This window comes from Dendropsophus ebraccatus, chromosome 10 (assembly GCF_027789765.1).
Source record: "Dendropsophus ebraccatus isolate aDenEbr1 chromosome 10, aDenEbr1.pat, whole genome shotgun sequence".
NCBI classification, from domain to species: Eukaryota; Metazoa; Chordata; class Amphibia; order Anura; family Hylidae; genus Dendropsophus; species Dendropsophus ebraccatus.
The window spans coordinates 46,165,710-46,186,099 of NC_091463.1; the positions used below are offsets into that span (position 1 = coordinate 46,165,710).

Consider the following 20,390-nt stretch of genomic DNA (forward strand, 5'->3'; position numbering starts at 1 on the left):
TCCGCTAAAGATGGTCGGGGGGTGTTTGGAGGTGAGTAGAGAGCCGCTGTGGTTGGATCCCTCCGGTTGGAGCGTGCATTCCACAGTGCGGCCTACTTCCGGTCCGGCGAGCGGAACTTCCGGTTTGGCGCTGCACAGTGACGTAGCACAGGGGAGTCCCGCAGCACACAGGAAATGACGTCGGACACCAGATAAAGCACAGGAGTGCGCGGTGGTGCAGTCGGCCGGCAGTCTCAAGGCAGCAAACAAGCCATGAGTTTCAGCAGCGAGCCAAGAAAGGGATCTTCTGATAAGAGTGCACATGCCTCTTCCCGGGTACTGATTCTCTTCTCCCTGGTCAGGGTGGTAAGATGACAAAAGAAGTTTTTTTTTGCATTAGGCCTAATGAATTGCTTTTCTTATTTTCTTTTATGTGTAGGAGTCTTCTAGGAAGTCAAAAACCTCCCGGCACAAAGAATGTAGAATATGTAAAGGCGTAGTGCTAGTTATGATAAATCAACTTGTGAACAATGTATCTCTAAAATGATTGCGGCAGAAGTACCTTCTGTAGAGTCTATCTTATCCTCGGTTAAGAATATGATTAGAGATGAAATACAGAGTTCTTTGAATGTGCCTGCGGCAGCCCCTTTTAGTACACCAGGGCCATCTCCATAAACCTACTATTTCTATTTCTGACCATGAGAAAGAGGGGGCAGCAGGAGATAACAGTGTAGAATCTGCACACACGGATGACTCTAATACAGACACAGGAGGAAAATCCTTATTTTCCTTAGATGATATTTTTTCTCTAGTTAAGAAAGTCCGCTCCACCATGAATATCGAGGAACCTAAGTCCATACAGGATATCATGTTTGGGGGTCTGAATTTAAAAAAGAGGAAGGTTTTTCCGGTCCATAGATGCATATCAGGCCTTATTCGAAAAGAATGGAATAGACCAGGGAAAAAGGGTTTTGTACCTTGAGCTGTCAAAAGAAAATACCCTTTTGAAGAATCTGAGAAGGACTTTCCAGCTACCTCTCAGAAGAAACGATTCCAGTCCTTTCGTGGACAAGGAAAGGAAAAGTTTCAGAAAAAAGGAACGGACAGATCAAACAGAGGAAGAGTTTATAACAAGTCCAAGGGGATACATGTTCTCCCAGAAGTCTGACACAACCAAGAAGTCGTCCTCACAATGATGACAGGCTGTGAGTGGGAGAAAGATTGCTCGATTTCTCACAGGAATGGGAGAAGATCTGCGGCAGCACATCGGTACTTCAATCTATTCAAGATGGTGTTCGCTTAGATTTTGTCTCCCTTCCTCCCACTCGCTTTGTAGTAACACAAGGCCGCTCAGGATCAGAAGGTCTGGAGTCTCTAAAAACGGAAGTACTATCCTTTCTGGAAAAAGCAGTTCTTGTTCCAGTACCAGAGGCAGAGAAAGGCCAAGGGTTTCATTCCATGTTGTTTCTAGTAAAAAAAACGGATTGAAGCTACTGGGTCATCATAAATCTCAAGCCCTTAAATCAATATCTACGTTACCAAAGATTCAAAATGGAAACAATAAAAAGTACTGTAAACTAGCTTTTTCAAGACTGTTTCATGGCATCCGTAGACTTAACCCTTTGAGGACCAGGCCCAAAATGACCCAGTGGACCGCGCAAATTTTGATCTTAGTGCTTTCGTTTTTCCCGCCTCCCCTTCTAAGAGCTCTAGCACTCTCAGGTTTCTATCTACAGGCCATGTAAGTGCTTGTTTTTTACAGGAATAGTTGTGCTTTGTAATGGCGTCTTTCATTCTACCATAACATGTATGATGTAATTCCAAATATATTATTTATGAAGATATAAATTGGTGAAATCATAAGAAAGAATGCAATATGGTAACGTTTGGGGGGTTCCTGTGTCTACGTAATGCACTATATAGTAACAGCGACATGACACTATTATTCTATAGGTCAGCCCGAACACAACCATATGCAGGTTACACAGATTCTCTAATGTTATATATGTATTTTTTTTTATGAAATCCTTTTTTTTGGCAATTAAATATTTATAAAATGGGCCTATTGTGACGCTTATAACGGTTTTATTTTTTCACCTACGGGGCTGTATGGGGTGTCATTTTTTCCGCCATGATCTCTAGTTTTAATACCATATTTGTGAAGATCGGACGTTTTGATCACTTTTTATTGATTTTTTTTTTAATATATAATGTAACATAAAATCGGTAATCTGCGCACTTTTTCCCCTCTTTTCGTGTACGCCGTTTACCGGTCGCAATGACGCTTGTTATATTTTAATAGATCGGACAATTACGCATGCTACGGTATATGTTTATCTATTTATTCATTTTTATATGTTTTATTTATATAATGGGAAAGGGGGGTGATTTAGACTTTTATTGGGGGAGGGGTTTTGGGGTTGTGTGTTAGTGTTTTGAACTTTTTTTTTTTTTTACACTTTTGAAGTCCCTTTGGGGGACTTCTACATACAGTACTTTGATTTCTACACTGATGAATGCTATGCCATAGGCATAGCATTGATCAGTGTTATCGGCGATCTGCTCATTGAGCCTGCCTGTGCAGGCTCAGTGTAGCAGATCGCCGATCGGACCGCACGGAGGCAGGTAAGAGACCTCCGGCAGTCCGTTTCAACGATCGGGACCCCCGCAGTCACACTGCGGGCGTCCCGATCGGTAAGTGACTGGGGACTCCCCCTGTTACTTACTTAAACGCCGCGGTCGCGCCGCGATCGCAGCGTTTAAGGGGTTAACGACACGCAGCAGCGCGATCGCTGCAGCGTGTCATTGCCGGTGAGGTCCCGGCTGCTGATTGCAGCCGGCCCCCACCTGCTATGAAGCGCGCTCCGCTGCGGAGCGCGCTTCATAGCGGGAAAAACACCCAGGACGTAAGGTTACGTCATGGGTCGTCTGGGGACAGACTTCCATGACGTAACCCTACGTCCAGGGTCGTCTAGGGGTTAAAGCGTAACTGTCATGTATTTTTTTTTTTTTTTTTTTTTTTTTTTTTTATTGCAGAAATCAGTAGTATAAGCGATTTTAAGAAACTCTGTAATAGGTTTCATCAGCCAAAAAAGCCTCCTCCTGTACTCCAGAAGCAATCTCCCAGCCTCCCCCCCCCCCTGACTTCTTATCTGTGCATTATCAGGCAAACACGTCTTCATTACAGAGAAGCCAGTGAAGACGGGCTCTGCTCTCTCCATTGTAAGCCTATGAAGGGGGGAGGGGCCGAGGGAGATGAGGGAGCAGGAAGAGGTGACATGAAGGTCAGCTGTTTGTAGACTCTCTGGGCACCTAAATCGCTAAATTCAGGTGTCAGAAAGGTCAGTTCTTATCTATGAACTTACTGAGAGAAGATTGCAGGGTGTTGTGCTTTGCAGAAATCCTCCATGCTCAGTCACTCCTAACAGCCCCTCCCCTCTCCATAGCCACATAATGGACACAGAAATCCTGCTTCATTTGATGTGAGGGGGGAGGCTGGGAGATTACTTTTTCAGTCCAGAAGGAAACTCTTTTAGTACATAAAACCTATTACAGAGTTTCTTAAAATCGCTTGTACTGTTATTTAATGTTTTCAGAAAAATTACCCTGAAATGACAGTTGCGCTTTAAGACGCCTACCTTCATGTTCCTATTCACAAGGATTTTCAAAAATACCTGAGGTTAGCCATCTGGATCGACGACTCCCTGGTCCATCTGCAGTTCCAAGCCTTGCCTTTCGGCATTTCCATTGCACCACGTGTCTTCACCAAGATAGTGGCAGAAATGGCAGCACACATAAGGGAGGAAGAAGGCTTATTCATTCCATATTTAGACAATTTCCTGTTGGTAGCAAGATCAAAAGAAAGGCTTCAAGCAATGCTGGAAAGAACCTTATCCATCCTGACGAAACTCGGGTGGATAATGAATTTCGACAAATCATCATTAACCCCAGAAAAGAAAAAAACTGTTCCTGGGAATCTCGCTGGACTCAGTAGCTCAAAAATTGTTCGTTCCCTTAGAGAAGATAGAGAAACTAGAAAGCTTAACTCTGTCGTCTTCAGAATCCTATAACAACTATACGAAGGGGTATGTCACTTCTGGGTCTATTTACATCAGCTATTCCAGCTGTCCCGTGGGCCCAGATACATTCCAGGCCTTTGCAAACTCAGCTTCTGGAGGCATGGGATGGATCTCCTAAAGGTCTCGACCAAAAGACCTCCTTATCTAAGGTTACCTTGGAGAGTTTTTCTTGGTTATCTAGAACAAATCTTTCCTCAGGTCTTAGCTGGTCGTGTACCTCGCAGGAGGTTATAACCACAGACGCCAGTCCCTCAGGTTGGGGGGCTCATCTTAGACATCTCAATTTTGAGGGTACCTGGGATGAACAATATCTCAGTAGATCTTCTAACTTTAAAGAATTAGCAGCGATTTACTTCGCTTTAACAGCACAAAAACTGCAATGTTAAGAGTTTTTCGGATAATTCCACTGTAGTTTCCATTATTAATAGGCAAGGTACTACCAGAAGTACACTATTACTGTATATGTTTTATCGTATTCTTTCTTTTGCAGAACACAAACTTTTGAGTCTATCAGCAGTCCACCTCAAGGGGGTTCTGAACGTGAGAGCAGACTATCTCAGTCAACATCAGCTACTGCAGGGGGAATGGCGTCTGAACCCATCGGTTTTTCAAATGATAGCAGACATTTGGGGGAGGCCGGTCATAGATCTATTTGCTACCAGGGCAAACAGGTGAGACAGTTTCTTTCCTTGTCGCCAGCGGACTGGCCCCTGGGCGTAGATGCCCTAAGTCAGACATGGTTGTGGAGTCTAATGTACGCCTTCCCTCCCCTCGCCTTAATCCCTCGAGTTCTAAGGAAAATCCGTCAGGACAGGGCTCGAGTGATTCTCATAGCCCCTTTTTGGCCGCGCAGAGCATGGTTCTCGTGTCTCAGGTCCATGACAGTGACAGAACCCTGGGTCCTACCAGATCAGCCGGATTTACTTTCACAGGGACCGATCTTTCTTTCAGAAGTGAAACAACTTCACCTGACGCCTGGCTTTTGAAAGGTTAATCCTAAAAAGTTATGGTCTCTCCGACGTGGTCATCTCCACTTTGCAGAAAAGCAGAAAACCTGTGACATCCAGAATTTATTTTAGAATTTGGAGAGCTTTTTTCTCTTTTCTGGGGTCTGATAAAGTGGATCTTCATAGACCAAATATTGCACAGGTATAAGATTTTCTGCAAAGAGGTCTAGAAAAGGGTCTTAAGCCAGCCACCTTAAAAGTTCAGGCATCAGCCTTAGGAGCACTTTACAATCAGCAGGTGGCTACGCATCCTTGGGTGGTTAGACTTTTTTTTTTAAAGAAACATTTAGACTTTCTCCTAAGATCCATAGTTCAGTACCTTCCTGAGACCTAAGTATAGTGTTAAAAAGCCTTACAGACGCTTCCTTTGAACCTCTCTCGGAAATATCAGTCAATCTGTCTCTTAAGACTGCCCTGTTAGTGGCAATAACATCAGCCAGAAGTGTGGGGTAATTGGCAAGTCTCTCTTGCTGTGAACCCTATACCAAATTATCAGACAGAATTGTATTTAAACCAGACCCTGCTTTTATGCCAAAAGTTGTATCTGATTTCCACCGATCCCAGGAGATGGTTCTGCCTTCCTTTTGTGAGAACCCTACTAATGAAAAGGAGCGTGAATTTAACTGTCTGGATGTAAGATGGGCTGTCCTACAGTATTTAGAGGTCACCAAACAGTTTAGAAGATCTAGATCTTTTTTTGTTCAATTTTCTGGAACCAACAAGAGTTTTAAGGCTAGCAGTAGTTCTATAGCCAGATGGATAAGGCAGGCCATTTGCTCATCTTACTCTTCTGCTGGTCTTACTCCTCCCAAAAGGGACCTATTCCACGGGCCGAGCAACAATGTAAACGAGCGGCAATCTGCTAGATCGGCGCTTGTTTACTGGGCCTATTCCACGGCCCCGATCGTTTAGCGAGGGCTGCAGGGACATCGTTACCGATGTCCTTACAGCATACTTTACCTAGCAGGGCTTCTCCTGCGCTCAGTCTTCCTCCCCGGGTCCCGCGGCGCAGCATCGGCTTCAGTGCAGCCTGACTGAGCTGTCAGACCCCTCAGCCAATCACAGGCTAGGACCGCCGTGGCCAGTGATTGGCTGAGGGGTCTGACAGCTCAGTCAGGCCGCACTGAAGCCGATGCTGCGCCTCGGGACCCGGGGAGAAAGACTGAGCGGAGGAGAAGCCCTGCTAGGTAATGTATGCTGCTTGGATCGTCGGTCGCCGCCACGCACCGCTATTCCACTGTAGCGATCTGCGGTTTGAACCTAAATGAACGATCAGCCGATGACACGATCATCGGCTGATCGTTCTCTCTATTCCACCGAGCGATAATCAGCAGAATCGGGCCGATTCTGCCGATTATCGCTGCCCTGGAATAGGCCCCTTAGGCTCAGAGCTCATTCCACCTAGGCTGTTGCTGCTTCTTGGGCTGAAAGAAATGATGCTTCCATCTCTCAGATCTGCAGGGCGGCTGTTTAGTCCTTAACGCACACTTTTTTACGACACTATAGGTTGGATCTATCTGATTCCTCTGGTGTGGCTTTTGGGCATATAGTTCACCCCCCTCCTAATTACTTCCATCTCTGGTATTTTCTCCGTGGTGCTGTCATGTCGAGGGGGAAAACAGGAGTTACTAACCTGGTAATGTTTCCTGAGTACATGACAGCACCATTACATCCCACCCTATTGGTTCTTTTCACTGTTTGTTGCACTTGGGTGTGCAGAGAAAAAAAAAAGGTTTTACTTGTTGTATATATTGGCAATTGTTCTTGAATTTATAATCCTGGTACTAATTGTGGCTCTCTTCGGTCCCTGCAATACACACTGAGGTTGAGAGGAGGGCCTAATCCTTTTATACTTCAGGTTTCCTGTCCCTGGGGGTGGGGTCCCTCTCTCTGTCATGTACTTGAGGAAACATCATTACTAGGTTAGTAACTCCTGTTTTTTTTTTCTAAATCAATAGGGGTTGTAATTGCAAGTTTGCAAAATTGTAATTTTGTAATATACATGTTTTTTTTTTTACGTTTTCAATGTTAAAATTAACCGCTAGGTGTCTTCCTTTTCTTATTCTGCAGTTCATGCTCCCACCATATCTTTTTTTCCTAAGCTTTACATCTGTGGTTATAGTAAATTCCCGGGGGTAGGGCTGTTGTTTTATTGCTATAGATGGTAATTTGCTTTACTGAGGCAGAATTAGAATTAATTTACTGAGGGGGATTTTTTTTTTTTTTGTTAATGTGCTAGACAACTAATATATAAAGTTATATGCTTTTAAAATGGTATGGGAGTGATTTATAATCTGTACCATGTGTGCTGCAGTCACCATGGAGCTTTGCTTTCTGCACTTCTGCCCTTACTAGGCATGCTGTGAGGGCAGATGACATCACTTCCTGTATACGCCCTCATAGTTTAGGAGATAAGGTGAGTAGAGGAATAGGGCTAATTGTAAAAATTAGTTTTTTTTAAAAAAAGGTCTAGAAAGCATTAGATAGTGCCCAAGGAAGTCTCCATGTATTTTTTTTTTTTGTAACACACTTGATGGAAGGTACACTTCATCCTGTCAGCCATCCCCTGCCCCCGTCCCCGCCCCGTGTTGGGGTGAAGATCTCAATGAGAGATCAGAGTGCTTATACTAGAAGTCCCCCATGGGGGCTTCTAGTATAAGTGTAAAACAAAAAAGTGTCATTATTTAATAAGTCCCATCCCCTAATAAAAGTCAAAATCACCCCCCTTTTCCCATGTAATAAATAAAAGTAAACAATTAAATAAACATGTTTGCTATCGCCGCGTGCGTAATCGCTCATACTATTAATTTATCACATTCCTGATCTCGCATGGTAAACGGCGTAAGCGCAAAAAATACCAAAGTGCAAAATTGTGCATTTTTGGTCGCATCAAATCCAGAAAAATTGTAATAAGTGATCAAAAAGTCGCATATGCGCAATCAAGGTACCGATAGAACACATCATGGCGCAACAAAATGACACCTGACACAGCTCCATAGACCAAAGGATAAAAGCGCTATAAGCCTGGGAATGGAGCGATTTTTAAGGAACATATATAAGGAACATATATTTGTTAACAATGGTTTGAATTTTTTATATATTACATTGTATAAAAGTTATACATGTTACATATCGTTTTAATCGTAACGACTTGAGGAACATGTATAACAAGTCAGTTTTACCCCAGGGTGAATGGCATAAAACAAATACACCCCCGAACCCCCCACCCCCAAATAAACAAAATGCGTTTTTTTTTGTTTGTTTTTTTTCAATTTCACTATACGGTTATTTTTTTTTCTGGTTTTCCAGTGTACTTTATGAAAAAATTCAGCCTGTCATTGCAAAGCACAATAAGTGGTGCAGAAAATAAAGGGCTCATGTTGGTTTCTAGGTGGAAAAATGCAAGTGCTATGGCCTTTTAAGCACAAGGAGGAAAAAAAAAATGCAAAAATCTAAATTGGCCCGGTCCTTAAGGGGTTAAAGAGGTTATCGGTATTAATTTTAGCTGAGGATACCATAAAAATAAAAGCTCTTGTCAGCCTCAGTGGACCTGGGTAGGTGAGTATCACTAATTATTTAGAATTTTCTAAATTATGTTTACAATTTATTTTAACAGTTTGAAGGATTTCATTGTGGAATCAGATGATGACGACGACTTTGATTCAGTATTTTCAAAAAGTGAAAAAACATCAAAAACCGGAAATGGTAGGAAATTTTTTAATGTGTAGTCCCCAAATATCATTTGACAGTAAAAGAGGATCTGCCTCCAAGGACTGGAAACCTGCGGGTATACAACTGAGGAACCTGACGAGTTTCCGGTCATTGGATGAAGACTCCTGCAAGGCCCAAGGTAGTGTCTACTTGTAGTTAGAAAATATTTAGGCTGCTGGAACGAAGGGGAGGTGGCAGGGTTATATCATCGCACTTTCGTACTTTTCTGTAATCCTGGATAGGGGTCTGGCCACCTTTTCCAGGAGATCCAAGGGGGCAGGGATCTCCTATAATTTTAATTCCTTGTTGTGTATTAATAGGATTGGACAATTGTTTAGGTTTTTACTGTTTATCTGTTACTTACAGGAATTAAGAAGTCTGATAGTGGACCTGAAAGATCTCAGAGAAACATTGCTGCTATGCGGTGGGATTCTCCAGTGTTTATAAGTGACAGTGATGATGATGATTCCATAGTAATTAAAAGTACATGGCGTGACAGACATAGACAAAATCATAACTCAAAGACAGACAATGTACATAGGTCAAAGTCTGTAAGAGCAAATGGCAAAGAAAATACTCCTGAGACAAACAGCTTGGATATACAGGCAACAGAGGGCTGGGCAGCAGGACGTCAGACCAAGTTCTGTACACCAGGGAGCTCCGATGAAGAGTTTGAATGTTTAATGGACCGTATTAAAAGCCGGATAAAGAATGAGACACCAGGTTCAACCGCAAGTAAAATCAGACCGAGGTCTGCAGCAACAGGTCAGTTATTGTGTATAACAAATCTTCACATTCCAAATGTTGTGGTAGCCCCTTTTTGCCAACGCCTGTTAGAGCCAGCAGAAGTCCCAGACCATTATGCTCAGCGATGTGGAGTTGGTAAGCCGCAGCTCCGACTCCTGAATTTTATCAGGACCGACTCCCAACTCCTGCTCCTTCATAAACGGCCAGTCAGATACCAGGGGAGTTATTTATCACACTGGCTCAGCAGCTTTTCCCTAATGTCCTACATGATCCTGGGGCGACCTCTGAAACATATAAAGCAGCTTCTCCTGTGTGTGCAGTGGATGCAGCCAGTCTCCAGCCTCCATGTCCTGAACAACTCAGAACTAGACTAGATGGAGCAGGTGGTCTTTTCCTGCTGACAGTCTTCTATGTTTCTAACTAAATATTCACCATACTTAAAGAAACAATGCTAACAATGCCAGATACCTTTTAATGTAGAGGTCAGCCATAGTGATATAGAGAGGGGTCACACATAGTGATATAGAGAGGGGTCACACACAGTCATATAGGTCACTGTGGGGGCACGCAATAGCTCGCACACACGCATACACACACCCTGCTGCAGCTATAGCACACACACAGCTTGCTGCAGCCATAGCGCACACCACACACACACACAGCCTGCTGTGGCCATAGCACACATACACACAGCCTGCTGCAGCAATAGTGTGCACACACAGCCTGCTGTAGTCATAGCACACACACAGCCTACTGCAGCCATAGCACGGGCACACACACACAGCTGCAGCCATAAAACACTAAAGAAAAACACACAATCTTCTCCCAGAGAAAAAACACCACACTGAGGACAGAGGTTACTGCTACACTACTTAGGTCTTCTCCTCCTCCTCTATATTACACAGGGTATCTTCATATTACACTGCTGCTCATATACAGTCATCCAGCATCCAGGAAGAGAACAGCACAGATCTCCCCCTCATACAATGGACTCTTCCAGCTCAGAAACAAACTGCCAAATGATGACCAACAACTTTTCCCGACCACCCTTATGTAATAGGGCCAGTGTCCTATTTACTGATCTATTCCCCGACCACCCTTATCTAATAGGGCCAGTGTCCTATTACTGATATATTCCCCAACCACCCTTATGTAATAGGGCCAGTGTCCTATTACTCATATATTCCCCGACCACCCTTATGTAATAGGGCCAGTGTCCTATTAGAATGTTACTCATAATATACTGTATATTCATGAGCAAAACTTGTAAAATTCATATCAAAATTCAATTCTACATTTTTTAGAGTCGGTACATTTTTTTTCCGACTCCAGCCAACACTAGCTCCGACTCCACGACTCCGACTCCACAGCCCTGATTATGCTTGCTCCTCCATGTTTGACAGCTGGTGTTGCACACTGAGAAAACATCCTTTAGTCCATCTTGAGGTGCTGCTTGGCCCATAGAAGGGGAAAAAAAGTAAATATGTCCCATTTTCCAAAAAAAAAATGTAAACAACAAAAAAATATATCACTGCATGAAGCAGGAACTATCTAAACTATTAAAAGACCATATGTCAAATCCCAGAAAAATGGTAATTTAAAAGTGATCAAAAAGTCAAATCTCAGATCCCAGAGTGAAAGTGAGTGCACCCCAGTTTCATAAATGAGGTAAAAATAAGAATACAGGGGTTAGAACTTGAATATTTAGTTTTTAATTTTTATGTTCAATCTGTTTTTATTAAGGGGTTCACAGATAGCGAATATGGAACATTCCAACATATAATGCAGAGAATACAAAACAATAACAAAAAGGACAACCATGGTAATCCATCAGGAAACTGCAGCTAAAATGACCACCGGTTTCGTCCACACATTAGCTGTCTCATAAACCATTGAACCCACATTTTCGTAAAAATATAGAACATCTACAAGACGAATATAAACTCTCAACTGACAGATAGTATGACATATATTGGCGCTCAACTGACACTCGAACACAATTGTAGACCGAGAAATAGGAAGAATAGAAAAGACAAACCAGACAACACACACTAGGTGGGGGAGGGAAATCGGGGGAGAGAGGGGAAGAAAAGCAAAACAGCTCTGCTCAATGATCCTGACCACCAACGCAATTTAGGAAACTCTCGGAGTCCATGAACGTCCGCCAAGGTAGCCATATCAGGTCAAACCTGTCCGACCGGTCATGCGCATCAGCCACTATTTCCTCCATACGACCAATGTCTCTCAGTTCTGATACCCATTCGGCTAGAGAAGGTATTACTGGAGTTTTCCAATGTCTAGGTATCACCATGCGTGCAGCGGTCAACATGTGTCTCAGAATCCCTTTCTTGATCTGACTAAGAGAACCCGGGAGCAACGATAGGAGGGTGACTTGTGGGGAGTTAGTAATTCTTTTGCTCGAGTAGATCTCATACACCCTCAAAACTTTCCCCCAGAATTCCCGAATGGCTGGGCATTCCCACCAGATATGGAGCATGGACCCAACCGCGGCTTCGCACCGCCAACATAAGTCTGACGCCGAGGCGTACATTTGATGAAGACGTACGGGACAAAAATACCAACGAGCTAAGATTTTATAATTTTTCTCTTTAGCCTTTGATGCCAAGGATAAACCATGGGTCAAAGTGCAAATTTTTAGTTTCGAGCTTTCATCAAATGTAATCCCCAGGTCCTCCTCCCATTTCGTGAAGAACAGTGGTGGATCACTATTGCATTTGTGCAGTAGGAGCTGATATAGCACTGATATAGCATGTGGAACACCAGTGCTCAACAAGAATAGATCATCAAACTCGGTGAGTTCCGGAGAATAAGCTGTTTCAGTAAATAAACATCTGAAGAACGATTGCACCTGTTCCAACTCCAACCAGGAAAGGTTAACTCCAGGACACCCAGCCCCCAAGGAAGCCAGCCCAGGTATAGAACCATTTACCACCACGTCTCTAAGACGGGGCATTGCCTCAGAGGACCAGATTAAAAATCTAGACGCCGAGAAGCCAGGGGCGAATGCCGGATTGCGGAGGAGCGGAGTCATCGGGCCTGGTCTGAGAGAGATGCGATGTTTGGAAACCCAGTGATCCCAAACATGGAGGGTATGAGACACTAATAAAGGCCATTCTGACATGGCGGGCAATCCATCTATGGGGGTCAACCAGGGGGCCAGTCTGAGATCAATCGGAGCCAAAGCCTGCTCTAGTTTGACCCACCGTTTAATCGTGTCACTCCTAGACCAATCTAACACCCTTACCAGAGTTGCAGCCGCATGATAAATCTTTAGGTCAGGTAAGCCAGTCCCGCCTCTGTTCCTGTGTTTAGTGAGCGTGGAAAATCTGATCCGCGGCCGGCAAGAGTTCCACACAAATTTGGATATAGCTCGCTGCAGAGTTCTAAAAAAACTGGGAGACACACTAATAGGGACCGTCTGGAATAGGTAAAGAAGTTTTGGCAATATGTCCATCTTTATAACATGCATACGCCCAAACCACGAGGTCGGTTTATGCATATAGTGTTGCAGTTCAGACAAGATACGCTGTTGCATGGGCAAATAATTTAATGAATAAAGACGGTGTAGTACGGACGGGACCTGAATACCCAGATAGGTAATACTTTCTGACTGCCATCGGAATGTGAAAGCATGTTGCAATGCGGCAACGTCCGCAGTTGGCAACGAGACATTCAACACTTCCGATTTGGACATGTTCACTTTAAAATTACTCAGTGATCCAAATCTATCAAATTCTTTCAAAACCGATGGCAGTGAGACGAATGGGGAAGAGATATAGAGCAATAAGTCGTCCGCATATAAAGCTAACTTGTGTTGATCCCTACCCACCCTGCGTCCCACCACATCCGGATTCTTCCTTAATGCTATGGCCAGGTGTTCCATGGTGAGGATATATAATAGGGGAGACAGGGGACAGCCCTGACGAGTCCCATTGTGAATGGAAAAGGAGTCAGAAAGAATCCCGTTTACTCTCACCCGCGCAGACGGAAGAGAATAAAGTGCCATGACTCTATCAATAAAACCAGAGCCCAGACCAACCTGCGTCAGAGAGGCTCTGAGGAACCTCCAATGTACCCTATCAAAAGCCTTTTCAGCATCAACCGACACTAGGCACATTGGAAGCCCCTCACGTCCCGCATAGGAAATTAAACCAATGGTGCGCAGGGTGTTGTCCCTCGCCTCCCTGCCCTGCACAAACCCAACCTGATCCCCATGAATGAGTGCAGGTATGAGACTGCCCAACCGGGTTGCTAAGACCTTTGAATAGATTTTCAGGTCACAATTAATAAGTGATATGGGACGATAATTCCCACAAAATTTGGGATCTTTATTGGGCTTGGGCAAGACCACTATGTGGGCCTCTAAGGCCTGTTTCGGGAAGGGACAAGTGGGAGACACCGCGTTGAAACACCTGGTCATAAAAGGCAAAAGAAGGGGTTTAAATGCTTTATAAAATGCCACCGTGAAGCCGTCAGGGCCAGGACTTTTACCCCCTTTCAGAGATTGAATGATTGCGTCTACTTCAATCTCCGTGAAGTCGGAGTCCATTGCGTCTACGCATTCAGGATCCACCCGGGGCAGAGCAGTATCATTCATGTAATCCAACAATTTAGCATCCAAGGCAGGCAAGGGTAAATCCTCATACCGACCTTTAATGTTGTAAAGAGAGGAAAAGAAGGATTGAAATTGATCTGCAATCTGCCTAGGGTGGAACACCGTCCCATGTTCAGACGACTGAATAGAGGGGATGTAAGTGGAAGTTGATTTCGGGTGAAGCAAGCGCGCTAGCGCACGACCACTCTTGTTAGCATGCTCGTATTGGAAACTACGCAACCTCTCCTTCTGCCATAGTGTTTTGCGCAACAACAAGTCACGTAGCTTTTCCTTAGCAGTTGTAAGCGCCAGCAAGTTCTCATCTGATCCCACCCGTTTGTGCAAAGCTGACAGCTCCTCAAGTCGTGCTAACAACTTTTGGATTTGAGACCCATATTCACGCTTCAGCCTGGCCCCTTGTTTAATGAGTTCCCCCCTAACGACACATTTCAAAGCTTCCCACTGGAACGGCAATGGTGTGGGATCATGACCATGGGAATCCAGAAACTGTGTAATTGTTCGTTCTATAGCAGCTTTACAGGCCACGTCTTTCAGCAACGACTCATTGAGCCGCCACGTCCACTCTTTCGGGACCAGCCCAGGAAGAGCCAGCGTGAGGAAAATGGGGGAATGATCCGACCAGATCGCCGTTCCAATAGTCGCCGAAGGATGAAACAGTAGAGCCGAATGCGGGATAAAAAAACATGTCTAATCGGCCATATGAGTTATGGGCAGCCGAGAAATGGGTAAAATCCTTATCTCTAGGATGCAATAACCGCCACACATCTACCAATCTATAAGAACGCAAGGCTGACTGAATCTTGGCCACAGAAGATCTAGCCACTGAGGACCGACCCGTGGAAGTATCCATGGAGGGGTCGAGAACCACATTAAAGTCGCCCCCTAACACAAACGTTCCCTCTATGAAAGAGTCCACCCTCTTACAGATGTCCAGAAATGCTTTATCCTGGTTGGAGTTAGGCAGATAAACATTCCCGATTGTGTAAGTCTTTCCCAGAATATCTAATTTGAGAAAGATGAACCTACCATTGGGGCAGATCAGAGAATCCAAGAGCACATGTTGAAGCGACCTATGAATAGCAATAGACACCCCCTTACATTTTGCTTCAGGGGTAGAGCTGTGCAGCCATACATTGTAGTGTCTAGTGCGCATGCCCGGGACGTGACCAGTTTTAAAGTGTGTTTCCTGTAACAGTAAGATCTGTACCTTTTTGTTTGTGCATTGCATAGGTGATTTGAGACCTCTTTTCAGGGACGTTGAAGCCACGGACGTTCATGGAAGCCAGCTTTATGGAAGGGGCAGACATCCTGAGAGAAACCTAGAGGGAAGAGCAAGCAGAGCAAGACAAAACCAAAAGACCAAGGGGGGAGGGGGAGAGGGAGAGGAGGGAAGGGAGAAACAAGTGGGGAACAGAAACGACAAACAAAGACAAAGAATATAGAACAAAGACAAATAGAAAGGCCGCACACATGCGAGCCTTCGACTGCACGCGACTAATACGTGCAGTAAAAATACCCAAAAGGGGAAAACAAAAGACGCTCACGCGTCACCCTAAGGAGGGAGTAACTGGCAATAGAGGGAGCAGGAGACCAGGACGGGACACACCCCATAAGTGCAAAAACATGAGCAACCATTCTCACCCCACTCTGCAATAACCAAACAAACACGCAGGCAGTGGCTGGAATATATGACCGGAGCCCGCAACCCTGAACAGACATACAAACTTCCCACACAACAGTATGGCAATCATATGGTAACAGTATGATGTACATTGAACTAATAAGCATTGCAAGGCAAAGGCCCATCCCAGCAGAACACTAATCACTACTCAAAGTCCTGGATCATCAATCATGCACAGCTTGCAACGTAGCAGGAAGAGGAGGCAGATAACCCCAATCAGGTAGAGAAATCGCGGGCAGGTTCAATGCAGTCAGGAAGGCCGGCAAGTCCTCGGGTTCACGCAGTTCCAGGCGTCTGCCATTACGTCGTACAATCAAATGGAACGGGAACCCCCAAGCGTAAGGAATATCTCTCTCTCTCAAAGCTTCCAGTAAAGGACGCAGGGAGCGACGCTGAGCCAAAGTAGCCCTGGATAAGTCTTGTAGAAATATGAGACGATGCCCATCACAGTCTACACAGTCGAGGTTCCTAGCCGCCCGCATTAACTCCTCCTTAAATCTGTAATGGTGGAGGCGACAAATAATGTCTCTTGGTCTGGAAGTATCAGGGTTCATGGGGCCCAAGGCCCTGTGAGCACGATCCATTTCAAAGTCATCTCCTATAGGCCTGTCTAACAATGCACTAAAGCACTTCTGTAGTGTAGGGATTAGATCTGCTGCTTTATAGGTCTCAGGCAGCCCCCTGATTCTCACATTGTTCCGCCGGTTCCTATTTTCTAAATCATCCTGGAACCTGTACAACTGTTTAATATGGAGCTCCTGGGTGGCCACAGTAGCTTGTAAATCCTCAACAGTGCCGCATAGCGCCATGTGGTCTGTGCTCAGATCCTGCACTTTGGCATCAATAACAGCAAAGTCTGCTCTCAAAACCCCCACTTCTCTTTTATGAGTTTTCCAGCCTCTCCATGAACAGTTCCATTTCAGCTTCTGTGGGAAGAGATTTAACGTGATCTTCCCAGCTCCACTGAACAGCAGCAGCAGGTGCAGTGCCTGAGCTGCTCATAATCTCTTGTGGGGCGGCCGCCTGAGCAACAAATGGCGGCGCCAGGGGGGAGAGGGGAGCTATCAAAGATGGCGGCGGCAAGGGTGCGCGCTCTTTTCCCTGAGCGGGAGGCACACGTGGGGCCGCCTCCGGAGAGTGTGCTGAGGGGCTGCCCGACTGACCTGAGGCACATGAGGAAGATGGAGAAGCGGATGCTGCCGTTCCGGGAGAGCGCTGGGTGCCAGAGGAGCCGCGGTCTGCTGTCCGAGGAGAGCCTGCAGCCATCTGCAATTCAGGCTGCTTGTGTGCGCGGCGCGCTGTTTCCCCCGTCAGAAACCGGTCCATGGGGTTCGGGGCCGTAGAAGAACGGGTGCGCTGCGTCCGTGAGGTGCCCCCCTTCTTTCCCTGCTGCATCGGGGCGCTGAGGGGTGAGCGGTGCCGCTTAGAATCCAGGTAATGTGCGTCCCGTCACCGGAGCTCTCCTGCCGCACGTCTTCACCCTACCATTGCCAGGCCACGCCCCTAGTTTTTAATTTTTAATCCTTCCTTAATTGATCAGTGTGCATGTGCTGGCAGAGGTTCGGGTATCTATGGATACAACCATGCTGGATTGATTCCGTGCATGATCCCTATTCTAATCCATAGTTTCCCAAACTTCCAACATAGTGGAAGACGAGGAGCGGCTACACCTCAATCAGGTGAGGAAACATTAGGTACGCTATGACTTTCTTTTAAATCATATGCCATTATTTTCTGTACTAGAACTGTGTTAATGTAAAAAATATTCTAAAATGCCTAACCTTTAGTAATGTACTTTAATATAAAGGCAGGCATTCGTTTGAAAAATCCCTTAGGTTTTTTCTTTATTGAATGCTAGAGAAGTCACTTAGATTAAAAAAAAATGGGCTAGTGTACTACTCAGCTCCTACCACGCTTGCCCCCACCCCGGGGGTCCTCATGTCACATCTTTAGGTCCCCATTACTTCTAAGACACACTATTTATATATACCTACTTGGTTAAATTTGTGACTTTATATCAACATTAAATAACATTTGCTTTTACGGCTTTACTAATATTTCTGTATGTCTGTACTTATAGAACCAATAAAAGTCCCATGCTTTGATCTAACAAACACTAAGGCAAGAAAACCCAAATCACAGACAGACGTGCTCTCAAGCCCATATTTCTGTAAAGATAAAGAGCCAGTTCACTCTGTGGAAAGGACTTCTGCAGATAAAACGTGAGTTGCCATATAAAGAGCACCTAATGTCATAACCAAGAACACTGCTGTTTATAAACGTACTCCGATCTAGTGGAGGCAGGGGTTTCCTGTTAAAGGCTGGTAAGTACAATACCTGTTTTGTAAGCTCGGACAATAACGCTGTTCTTCTGTTTTATTAGGGGACGTATGTGTAAAGTAGAAGGCTGCTTCCTTCAAGATCTCTCCTGTTCAACATCTATATATGTGAAGAGCTTCAAGCAGAAAAAACATGAGTTGACAGTGCAATTGTACAGATTGTACAACAAAACAATATTTGAGCAGAAGGTATACTGTTGCAAAACAATGGTTTATGCACTATGCTAAATGTCCCCATAGAGTGGTAGTATGTCCGCTTTCCTCGCTGGGGATGGAACTGACTGATACCAGTGAGTATGTAACGGTATGAGGCTCTTTTCTCCTCTGTTCTTGGACTTGGACTAGAGGCAGTGTCGGACTGGAGTGCCTTGGCCCACCAGGGGAAATCATTCTTGGGGCCCACCCTTCTGCCACCGCACTTATCTATGGTAACATTAATAAAGGTACATTAACACGGCGTGATATGGGGCAGTGTAGGGCTGCAAACGATTGCTAATCAGCAGGGCAGGAATATATAGAGATGTGCAGCCGACAGCAATGATCTTAGCCGCACAAAAGATCAAATCAGCCGACTATGGGGCATTTGCTGGCATGTCAGCTGATCTCTGGCACTTTTACATGGGCCGATCATCGGCTGAATAGACTTCCTAGGAGCACTTGTTACCGATTATTGGCCGGTGTAATCGCGCTATAAGACAATTTTCTTTGCATGATAACACTGTATGCTACCAATAACACCAGTATATAAAGAGCAAATATCCCCACACATATTACCGCTATACAGTAACTGACCAAATCCTGTATATCAAGACCGATATTACCAATAAACCAGTATACAGGAGGGAAATAGTATCACCATACATATTACCGCTATACTGTTACTGACCAAATCCTGTATACTGAGACCAATATTACCAGTACACAAGGGGGAAATATTACCGCCACACCACAACCATCACCACCATATTGTTACTGACCAAATCTGGTATACTAAGACCAATGAACACCGCACCAGATTACAAGTAACAAATAATACCCCCACATACTGACTAACACCGCCATTTACTGACTAACACCCCAGCTGCTACTGAATAAAATCCTCTGAACAAAGATCAATATCCCCTCATACAGTCATACAGAGGTAGCCCCAGCTCTACACTATATACGTTACAGTGCACATAGATTTAGTGACTCACAGGGGACGTCTTCTCTGATCGGAGTTCTTCCCTTTTCATCTACTTCTCCATCTGTCCTGGGCCGTTATGAGAACTTCTCCGAGCCACGAATCCACAGAATCTGCCAGACATACATATTAGGCTCCACACTCTGTCACCATCCTCATCTCTCTACACACTGCACATCTGTATTGGCCTCTTTACACCTTCTCTCAGTGGTTAGCCCTGACTATTGTGTGTGTGTTCATATATATATACATATATATATTGTGCACACACCTTGTAGATGGCCCCTTGTTCAGTCCTCCATATAGATGGCCCTGTGTCCCTGTGTGCCTCTACTATAGTAGAGATCCCCCTCTGTGTAATCCCTAGATGACACAGTAGATGACAACCTCTGTGCATTCCCTATTATCAGGGGTAGGGAACCTTGGCTCTCCAGCTGTTGCAAAACTACAACTCCCTTCATGCCTGCAACAACTGCAACAGCTGGAGATCCAAGGTTCCCTATTCCTGCCCTATAGTATATGGCCCCCTCTGTGTAGTCCCCTTATAGATGACCCCTCTGTGTAGTCCACTAAAGTAGATGCCCCCTATAGCCTATTGTATACACACCGCACCCAGTATAGTTAACCTTATAGATGCCCCCCATTGTTGTCCCCCTCTGTGTAGTGCCCTTTATAGATGCCTCCTCAGTGTTGTCCTCCTTATAAATTGCCCCCATCCAGTGTCCCTTATAGATGTCTCCCTGTGTTATCCCCCTTATAACTGGGCCGCTTGTGTTATCCATCCCCCCATATAGATAGCCCCCTTATGTTGGCCATCCCTACCCCCCATATAGCTCCTTATGTTGTCTATTCCCCCGTATAGCCCCCTTATGTTGTCCTTGCCCCATATAGCCCCCTTAAGTTTTCCTTCCCCTGTATACAGCCCCTTATGTTGTCCTCCCCTGTATACAGCCCCTTATGTTGTCCTCCCCCTGTATACAGCCCCTTATGTTGTCCTCCCCCTGTTTATAGCCCCTTATGTTGTCCTC

General features: G+C 45.0%; 1 protein-coding gene across 1 annotated transcript in view; it reads left to right on the forward strand.

Annotated features, from left to right (window-relative positions):
* Positions 1–20,390, forward strand: part of GCNA (germ cell nuclear acidic peptidase) — a 39,844-nt gene that overhangs the window by 12,660 nt on the left and 6,794 nt on the right. Inside the window, exons 6-9 of the mRNA XM_069985978.1 lie at positions 8,682–8,770; positions 9,143–9,541; positions 17,921–18,062; positions 18,224–18,368. Coding sequence (XP_069842079.1) covers positions 8,682–8,770; positions 9,143–9,541; positions 17,921–18,062; positions 18,224–18,368 — 775 coding nt within the window. The remainder of the gene's footprint in view (positions 1–8,681; positions 8,771–9,142; positions 9,542–17,920; positions 18,063–18,223; positions 18,369–20,390) is intronic.